Source organism: Myotis brandtii, unplaced genomic scaffold (genome assembly GCF_000412655.1).
Source record: "Myotis brandtii unplaced genomic scaffold, ASM41265v1 scaffold68, whole genome shotgun sequence".
Lineage (NCBI taxonomy): Eukaryota > Metazoa > Chordata > Mammalia > Chiroptera > Vespertilionidae > Myotis > Myotis brandtii.
The window spans coordinates 927,182-937,411 of record NW_005370657.1 but is presented as its reverse complement, the minus strand read 5'-3'; the positions used below and the strand labels follow the sequence as shown (position 1 = coordinate 937,411).

General features: G+C 49.2%; 1 protein-coding gene across 9 annotated transcripts in view; it reads left to right on the top strand.

Moving 5' to 3' along the window:
• ODF2 (outer dense fiber of sperm tails 2) overlaps window positions 1–10,230 on the top strand; it is a 34,715-nt gene that overhangs the window by 17,201 nt on the left and 7,284 nt on the right. For all 9 annotated transcript variants that reach the window (XM_005881400.2, XM_005881398.2, XM_014529403.1 and 6 more), the window contains 6 exons: window positions 1,223–1,294; window positions 3,912–3,983; window positions 4,100–4,216; window positions 4,870–5,055; window positions 5,524–5,633; window positions 7,538–7,673. In XM_005881400.2, coding sequence (XP_005881462.1) covers window positions 1,223–1,294; window positions 3,912–3,983; window positions 4,100–4,216; window positions 4,870–5,055; window positions 5,524–5,633; window positions 7,538–7,673 — 693 coding nt within the window. The remainder of the gene's footprint in view (window positions 1–1,222; window positions 1,295–3,911; window positions 3,984–4,099; window positions 4,217–4,869; window positions 5,056–5,523; window positions 5,634–7,537; window positions 7,674–10,230) is intronic.

Genomic DNA, 10,230 nt, shown 5'->3' with positions numbered 1-10,230 from the left:
TGTGAAATGCTGAAAGGTATTCTTTAAGAAGAGGAAGAAGAAAAAGGTAAAGATAAAAATTATGAACAGCAAATACATATCTATCAACAAATGAATCTAAAAATCAAGTGAATAAAAAATCTGATGAACAGAGTAAACTCGTGAATATAATAGAACCAGGGGCATAGAAAGGGAGTGGACTGACAATTCTTGGGGGGAAATGGGTGTGGTGGTATAGGAAGAGACTGGACAAAAATCGTACACCTATGGATGAGGACAGTGGGAAGGGTAAGGGCAGAGGGTGAGGTGGGAACTGGGTGGAGGAGAGCTATGGGGGGGACAAAAGAGGAACAACTAATAATCTGAACAATAAAGATTTAATTAAAAAAAAATAAATCTAAAAAAAAAAAAGATGGCTGCCCCATGTGAACACAAGATGGCCAGCAGGGGAGGGCAGTTGGGGAAGATCAGACCTGCAGGGGAGGGCAGTTGGGGGGACCAGGCCAGCAGGGGGAGGGCAGTTGGGGGGCAACCAGGCCTGCATGGGAGGGCAGCAAGAGAGGACCAGGCCAGCAGGGGAGGGCAGTTGGGGGCAATCAGGCCGGCAGGGGAGCAGTTAGGAGGTTATCAGGCTGGCAGAAAGAAGCAGTTAGGGGCAATCAGGCAGGCAGGCGAGCAGTTGGGAGCCAGCATTCCTGAATTGTGAGAGGGATGTCTGACTGCCCATTTAGGCCCGATCCCACACCGGGCAGTCGGACATCCCTAAACGGGCAGTCGGACATCCCTTGAGGGGTCCCAGATTGGAGAGGGTGCAGACTGGGCTGAGGGACATACCCTCCCTGCCTCCCCTGTGCATGAATTTTGTGCACTGGGCCTCTAGTATTTTAATATTGCTATTTGCCCTTTATAATGGAAGTGTCAGAGATGAAAGAAAATTAGTAAAATGTATATGAAAATTTAAAAAAAATTACACATAAATCTCTTTCTATTCCCCAAAAGATAATATATCTCTACGTGTCCTTAAATAAATGCATAGAGGAAGGATGGGCAAGATACTCATCAAACTAATAACAGTAGAACGGGGGTGAGGAGCCGAGCTTTATCTGCTCACTAATATTTCATAGTGAGGATGTAATTTATTACCTTAATAACTAGAAGTGTAATTTTGGAAAAGAGAATCAATAGATGTAGCCTCTGGGTTTATTGCTTAATGACTCGGCTTTCCCTTTGCCTTCCCTGGAAGGATTCCGGAAGGCTGATGGAGCAACAAGGAGCACTTCTGAAACGGCTGGCAGAGGCAGACTCTGAGAAAGCGGTACGTCAAGCGCCCCTGCCTGCTCTAGTGGTCGCCTCGACAAAGCTGCCAGTGCTGAATGGGGGCAGGAAGGCTGCAGCCCCGCTCTGAGCTTCCTCTGGGTCTTAGTTTCATGATCTGTATAATGGGCTGATGTCCCCTGTCCTACCTGCTCCACTGGGCTTATCTAGTTGATCAGTTGAGAGTTTGAGCCACCAAGCTGGACACCAACCTGAGAGCTGGTGGTGATGATGGAATTAGAAATCATGACCGTCTGTCACCTAAATTTTTGTGTTTGTATTATGGATTAAAAGCCATCAAAAGGGATGGGCTCTGTCTGGATCACACCCACGCCTTTCTTCCCTCTCAGGTGTGCATCTTACTTTTCTCTCCTAAAACTCTAAGGGCCACCAAACTTGCAACCAAGGGAGCAACGAGCAGCAGCAGCTCATCCTGCGTTTCCCACCTGAATCTGCATCCGAGACCCCTTTTCTCTGCCTTCATGAGCTAACAGCAGCCCCGCCGTAGCTCACTTCTTGCCCTGTGACTTTTCCTTCTCAGTGATTCCACACTCCCAGCGTGGCCCACTTCTTCCCCAGAGGGCCAGAGCAGCACCGCGTAGTCTCTCTCGTTTTGCTGCTTCTGTCCTAGATCTTCAGTGAGCTCTAGCCGTCCCACCTTGGCTTGCGTCTTTCCTGTAACATTTCTAGGGGCCAAAGCAGACCACTGCCTAGGCTTCTGCTCCTTCCACCCTAAGCCCTTCCTTGGTTTCACTGGGGAAAAAAGCCATTAAAAGGTATAGACTTTTTTTTTTCCCCCCAAACATGTCTTTATTGATTTTTAGAGAGAGGGGCAGGGAGAGGGAAAAGGGAGAAATAGAAACATGGATGACAGAAAAACATTGGTCAGCTGCCTCCTGCATGCCCACTACTGGGGATGGAGCCCACAAACTGGGCATGTGCCCTGACCGGGAATTGAACCGTGACCCCCTGGTTCATAGGTAGACGCTCGACCACTGAGCCACTCTGGCTGGGCAGGTATAGACCTTTTGACTCAACAATTCCAATTCTAGGAATGCCGCCCAAGGCAGCATGTTCCAGAATTCACTCCATGGAACCCTAAGTTCCTCAAGATGTTAAATGGGTGAATTTTACTAGTTACAGTGAAATTATTCTCTTAAAATTGAAATAACTGTTTTATTTACAAAACAAAAGTGGGGAGTGACTCATAGCCAAATTTATTTGAGAAACTGCCAACTGGCCTAAACAAAAGGTACGTGCAACAGGTTTCTTAACTCTAGGACCTTTTGGAGCCTTTGATATATTAGTGCCCAGCATGCTTCCCAAGGCATGGCCCTTGGCCCTCAACGCCTCACTGAGCATCTCTGAGTTCAGCAGTGATGCTGAGGCCTAAACCTGCATTCCCAGCCTGAGAAACCGGGTCAAATTGTGATACATTAGTAACTTGAAACATGAAGCTGCTGTTTCAGAAGCTGTGGAAGATTTAATTACATTATGGCAAATGTGGGCGTGTAATTTACTGAACAGAAGACGCATATGGCTTTTTTGTTGTTGTTAATCCTCATCTGACGGTATTTTTTCCACTGATTTTTAGAGAGTGTAGAAGGGAGAAAGGTGGGGGTGGGGAGAGAAACACTGATATAAGAGACACATCGATTGACATATGGCTTTTTTGTTGTTGTTAATCCTCATCTGACGATATTTTTTCCACTGATTTTTAGAGAGCGTAGAAGGGAGAAAGGTGTGGGGGTGGGGAGAGAAACATTGATGTAAGAGAGACCCATCGATTGGTTACCTCCCGCATGCACCCCACTGGGAGCCAGGGATTGAACCTGCAACCCGGGTATGTGCCCTTGACGGGGAATCAAACCTGGGATCTTTCAGTATGTGGGGCAATGCTCTACCACTGACCTGCACCAGCCAGGGCAAAGCATATAACTTTCTTTTTGTTATTGTTTTGTTTTGTTTTTTGGTGACAAAACACAGGACCATATAACTTCTTCCTCTTCCTCCTCCTCCTCCTCCTCCTCCTCTTCTTCTTCTTCTCCTTTGAGAGAGAGAGAGAGAGAGAGAGAAACATCAATGATGAGAGAGAATAATTGGTTGGCTGCCTCCTGCACGCCCCCTACTGGGGGGGGTATCGAGCCTGCAACCTGGGCATATGCCCTTGGCCGGAATCGAACCAGGAACCCTATAGTCCAGCCGTCTCCAAACTTGCGGACCTCACGGACCATCAGCGGTCCACCAACCACCGGTTGGCGACTGCTGCTTTAGTCCGCAGGCTGATGCCCTATCCACTGAACCAAACTGGCTTGGGCGCATATAACTTCTTTAATGTCTGTTAACAGTGTTCTCTGGGTTGGGTAGCATTTTTGTGTGTTTTTTAGTGTTTTCCACAATTAATGTTACTTTATTTTAAATTACAAAATAAATACATATTTATTGTCCTAAATATTTAATACAGATGTTAGGTGCTTCCCACCAGGGTCTCTGACATGGGCCAGTATATTTGGGACCTTGGGCCCTGGTGGCCAGGCACACGATGGAGTGTCTCTCCTCTCGGGGCTGGGCCTCCTTGCCCTTTCCAGGGAGCTCATGACTGTGTGTGTTCTCTCCAGCGGCTGCTGTTATTGCTGCAAGACAAGGACAAGGAGGTGGAAGAGCTCCTCCAGGAAATACAATGTGAGAAGGTACCATCCCGACAGCTGCTCCCTTACTGGCTAGTAGAGCTCAGTGGATACAGTGCGCCCTAGAATTGGAGACCTGGGTTCAAATTCTGGTTCTATCTTTCTCCATCTGTCCAAAGGCTCAAGCAAAGACAGCATCCGAACTCTCCAAGTCCATGGAGTCCATGCGTGGGCATTTGCAGGCACAGCTTCGGAGCAAAGAGGCAGAGAACAGTCGCCTGTGTATGCAGATCAAGGTACCTGCTAGCCCCACCAGGGGTGGGGAGGGAAGTGGGGGCAGGTTCCTGGCAGTCCAAGGGCGGTTGCCTGGCCAAGCCTATCACACTTAGGAAGGTTTTGCCCCAAAGGATTATGGGGCGGCTGCTACCAAAGCTCTTGTGCTTCAGGGAGACTCTGGGACAGTGGCAAGAGCAATGGACCTGGAGGTCTTGAGTGCCCTTCACAGCAGTGACTGGGTTGATTTTCAGGCCCCCAAGCCAATCACTTCATCCCTTAGGCCCTCAGTTCTCCTAACTGCCCATGGGGAGGAACGGTGGCCTCAATGCTGATTGCATCTGTGAACTGGGGACTCGCTAAAGTCACAGACCCGCTGAGTGTCAGGGAGAACCCCGACTGCTGTGCTGGGAGTTCAAGGAAAGATTCCAGAGGAGTTCTAACATAAGGCCTGATGGGCTCAGTGACCCAGGGAGGTGCTGTGGCGAGCCTGCGAAGGGCCCTCGTCTCCGGTCTGTGTTAGGGGAGCCCTAACCCCCTGCAGTTTGTGACTCATTCTTACTCCCTCTCCCCCATTCCCTCTTTTCTCTGGTCCCCTTTTCTCCCTCTCTCCCTGGGACTCTCTTGCTCACCTCGTCCCTCTCCTTTCAATCTGCTCTCTGGCCCTCCCCACCAGAACCTGGAACGCAGCGGGAACCAGCACAAGGCGGAAGTGGAGGCCATCATGGAGCAGTTGAAGGAACTGAAGCAAAAGGGAGATCGAGACAAAGAGTCCTTAAAGAAGGCCATCCGCGCCCAGAAGGAGCGAGCGGAGAAGAGCGAGGAGTACGCTGAGCAGCTGCACGTGCAACTCGCTGACAAGGTAGCGGCCTCCCTGTGGGGGGCCGGAGGTGGGGCGGTTAGATAGGTGGGGAGTGGATGGCGGCCGAATGCAGGTGGTTTGGGTGGATGGAGGTGGCTGGGTAGGTGAATGGAGGGAAAACGGCACTGAGTGGGTGAAGGAGCTGATAGGATGGAAAGCTGGGTGGAGAGGGAGGCAGAGGGAGGATTAAATGGGTAAAAGGGTAATAAAGAGGTTGGAAGGCTGGCTGGACAGTTTAGCCACTTGGATGTTGTGGGTAGGAATGATGATTAAGGAAGGATTAGCAAACAGGGTGCATGTGATTGTTGGAAATCTAAAAGCAACAGCTGGCCTCCCGTCACTCTCGGTGCTCTCTAGAGAGGGATTGCAGGAGGGAGGGTCGGGGGTCGGCCAGGGTGACCCAGCCCCCTGCTCCCTCGGCCTGAGCACTCACACCAGGCTGACGGGCCCTGCTGTCCCGTGTTCCAGGATCTTTATGTTGCTGAAGCTTTATCCACTCTGGAGTCATGGAGGACCCGCTACAACCAAGTTGTGAAAGACAAGGGGGACCTCGAGCTGGAAATTATTGTCCTGAATGAGTACGTCTGTGCTGGGAGAGGGAGCGCAGGCCGACTGAGGGAGGTGGGTGTGCGGGGGGAGGAGCCTGGCGGCCTGAGGCAGCCACATCACTCACATGGCTGACATTTGGTCTCCTCCGGCCAAGGGCTGCATTGGACCGAGATGTGGGCAGCCCTGAGGTGGGCTTTCTGGTTGGACCCCAGGTCCTGGTTCCAGCCCCAGTACCTGCGGTCCTGCCCCGCAAGCAGTCCTGGGGCCAGGCTTCTCTGCTGACAGAGGCTTGGGCCTGGGGTGGGTCCTGATCTGCACACCACAGGAAATGGGCACGGGCCCACTGGTCACCTCATTCCTGTTCTTGGGGATGGGATGGCCGGTAATCCCTGCGTCTCTGCTATTTTGCCAACCAGTCAGTATGTCATAGTTATGGCCTCACTGTGTACTCTCCAATGATTATTCAGTCATTCTCAGTCTCAGCTATATTCATGTGTTCACTCAGTTAAAAATACTGAGCATCTCCTATATCCCAGGCGATGTGCTGGCCTTCAGGGTTACAGCAGTGGAAACAACAGATGCAGTCTCTGCTCTCATGGAGGTTCCACTCAGATGGAGGCGATGGGGCTGCAGAGACCTGGTCTTTCTGGGCTGAGAACAGGTCACAGGGGACTGAGTCTCCAGGTCAGGAAAGTCTTCCCTGAGGAAGTGTCTTTTGTTGTATTCAACTCAAGTTAGCAAACATTTCTTGAGAACCTGCTATGTGCCAGGCCCTATGCCAAGTGCTACCCTCAGAAAGTTCTCCATCTAATGGGAGGAAACAGATCATTATGATAGAAGGATGTGCCGTAACCGGTTTGGCTCAGTGGATAGAGCGTCGGCCTGTGGACTGAAAGGTCCCAGGTTCGATTCCGGTCAAGGGCATGTACCTTGGTTGCGGGCACATCCCCAGGAGGGGGTGTGCAGGAGGCAGCAGATCGATGTTTCTCTCTCATCGATGTTTCTAACTCTCTATCCCTCTCCCTTCCTCTCTGTAAAAAAATCAATTAAAAAAAAAAAGATAGAAGGATGTATGGTACAGGGGCGAGATGCCCTGAGGAAGGAGATCTGAACTGGGTTCTTAAGGGTGAGTAGGAGTTTGCCAGGGAAAACATGATGTGTTTGCTTGGGCCTATTCAGTGCTGACTGAACCTTAATTGATCGATACTGAGAACATACAGCATAGAAAGGTTCTGTATTGGGTCTGTGGTCAAGATGGACGAGGAACATCTGTGAGCGCCAGTGCTGCTCTGAGGCTTGGATGATTGCCCTGCTCCGTGACTGAGGGGAAGGCGAAGGGCTCAAGTGCAGGTGGGCAGCTGCCTGCCGAGTGGACTGCTTTCCCTGTTTCATATCCATTCATTGCCATTCTTGCCTGAGCTGGGTGAGTGCTCACACATGTGAATAAGCCAATCATGACACCTGTCCTTGCCCGGGAGACACTGAACCCCATTGTGATGTGTGCCTGAGGGACAGGCATGCCTAGGGTGTGACCACCCAGCCAGGAGTTCTGTCCTAACTTTAAGGCCTGATTGCCTGAGAGAGGCAGGGGAGGCTGTGGGAGCTGGGAAGGGATCAAGCCTCTGGTCCTTGTCTTCAGGAAGTGTCTCTGCCTCATGGGAAGTCAGAATGGAGAAGGCTTTTAGCGGGGTTCATATGGGAGACAATCTCAAAGGTTGTTATCAGAAGTGGGATACAAGGGAATGCCACAGGCAGCAGTGCCAGGGCAGGACATACAGCTGCTTCTCAGAGTGGAGATTGGGGAGCAGGCAGGGGGCCAAAAGGCGGGACATGGCCTGAGTAGGAACACTTGACCCCTCTCCACACCAAGACCGGGCTCCTCAGAACCTGTGTAACTGATTCTCCTGTCTGCTTTCACTTTGTGACCTTCCAGCCGAGTGACCGATCTCGTGAACCAACAGCAAACCTTGGAGGAGAAGATGCGGGAAGACCGGGACAGCCTGGTGGAGAGACTACACCGGCAGACTGCCGAGTATTCTGCATTTAAACTAGAGAATGAGAGGCTGAAGGTCTGTATTGGGAGCTGGGGGCTGGGACAGAGAGGGAACAGCAAAGAGACTGATGGCTGGGCATTCCTGGTCGGTCCCCAGAGAGGACCATGACGGTTTTCAGAGGGCCTGGAGGGAGCAGAGGGATTAAGGAGCTCTGGAGTCAGAGCGTGTATGAATGGCCACACCAGGGTTTTACTGTCTATTACTTTTATTTATTTATTTATTTTTAAAAATATATTTTATTGATTTTTTACAGAGAGGAAGGGAGAGGGATAGAGAGCTAGAAACATCGATCAGCTGCCTGCACACCTCCTACTGGGGATGTGCCCACAACCAAGGTACATGCCCGTGACTGGAATCGAACCTGGGACCTTTCAGTCCGCAGGCTGATGCTCTATCCACTGAGCCAAACCAGTTAGGGCAGAAATAAATTATTTTTAACTGAGTTAGTAATTTAGGTTGGGGTGACCTCGGAATAAAAAACAACTTTCTGCCCTAACCAGTTTGGCTCAGTGGATAGAGCATCGGCCTGCAGACTGAAGGCTGCCCCGTTCGATTCCAGTCAAGGGTACATGTCTGTGTTAGGGCTCGATCCCCAGTAGGGAGTGTGCAGGAGGCAGTCAATCAATGATTCTCTCTCATCATTGATGTTTATATCTCTCTCTCTTCCTCTCTGAAATCAATTTTTTAAAAAATTAAAAAAGTAAAAGCAATGTCCGAGAGATTTAAATTAAGACCTACTACCCAGATTCAAGTCCTGCCTCTGCCTCTTGCCAGCTACGGGACCTGGGTGAGAGATCTCATCCTCGGTTGCTGCAAGAAATGAGGTGCTTGTGAGAATGCGGTGATGCATGTAAAATGCCTAACATGACACACTCAGCCAATCACATGCAGTAGACTTGACTTTGAGGTTAATTAACACTGACTCTGCTAGGGGACCCCTCCACATGAATTCATTTGCACTTTAATCTTCCAATAATGTGATTACTGTCTCTATAGAATAAGGAAATTGAGGCTTAGAGAAAGGTCAAGTTTCTAGCCAAGATTTTACCCTAGGGGGAAAAAAAAGATTTTACCCTTGGAAGTGTTGGAGTTGGGATTTGAACCTGAGTCTGGGTCTGGAGCTCTAGCTCATAACAACTTGCCATATATCCTCCTCTCATGCCAGGGGCAAGAGGCACCTGAATAGAGGTTGACATTTCAGAGCCAGGTTTGGTTTCCATTGACCTGGACAGTAGTATCTAGGTTTATTTATTTTAAAATATTTTTCTTGATTTCAGAGAGAGAGGGAGAGAGAGATAGAAACATCAATGATGAGAGATAACATTGATCATTTGCCTTCTGCACGCCTACTATTGGGGATCGAGCCCACAACCGGGCATATGCCCTGACTGGGAACTGAACGGTGACCTCCTGGTTCATAGGTCAATGCTCAACCACTGAGCCACACCAGTTGGGCTAGGTTTATTTTTTCAGTCATGTTTTCTGTTTGTTAAGAATGATTTTAAGTAGGTACACCATACCAAAATGAACACACTATGTCCATCAGTCACCCTGATTGAACCTTATTAGCACCCCTATGACATTGCCTGGTTACAAACTCCCCCTCAAAAGGTGACCATTATCCTGATTTCTGTCATCACAAATTAGTTTGCCTGTTTTTGAACTTGGTGCCTAGCTTTGTGAAAGTTATCCATGTTGTGTGTGGCATTTTATTCATTCTCAATGCTATACAGTATGGCTGCACCGTAATTTATTCATCCTACTGGGGATGGACATTTGGGTTATAGAACATCTTTTTATGTGCATATTTAATGTATTTTTACAGGTTGTTTTTTTAAAATATATTTTTATTGATTTCAAAGAGGAAGGGAAAGGGAGAGACAGATAGAAACATCAATGATGAGAGAGAACCATTGATTGGCTGCCCTCTGCAAGCCCCCTACTGGGGATCAAGCCCACATCCCGGGCATGTGCCTCTGACCAGAATCGAACCCGGGACCCTTCAGTCCGCAGGCCGACGCTCTATCCACTGAGCCAAATCAGCCAGGGCTGTTTTTACAGCTTTTATACCTTGAAATAGAATTGCCAGGTCATCTGGTGGTGTGCATAAGTTTGGCTTTGGTAAATATTACTATACAAGAAACCAATTTGGCAAATGTACACTCCCATCAGGGACATGTGAGAACCAGTTGCTCCATGTCTCCTCGTCAACACACACATCAGACTTTGTTGGAGTGCAGGTATTGCAATGCAATTAAAGACAGCCTCGCCCTACCTGGTTTGGCTCAGTGGAATAGAGTGTCAGCCTGCGGACCAAAGGGTCCCAGGTTTGATTCCGTTCAGTGGCTCGTACCTTGGTTGCAGGATCCTCCCCGGCCCAGGCCGTGGTTCATGCAGGAGGTAACTAATTGATGTGTTTCTCTCTCATCAATGTTTCTCTCTGTCTTTCCCTCTCTTTTCCACTCTCCCTAAAAATCAATGGAAAAATATCTCAGGTGAGGATTAACAACAACAACAAAAAAGACAGCTGCCAAGTCTAACAATTAGTTGAGTTACTTATAGGATGATATAT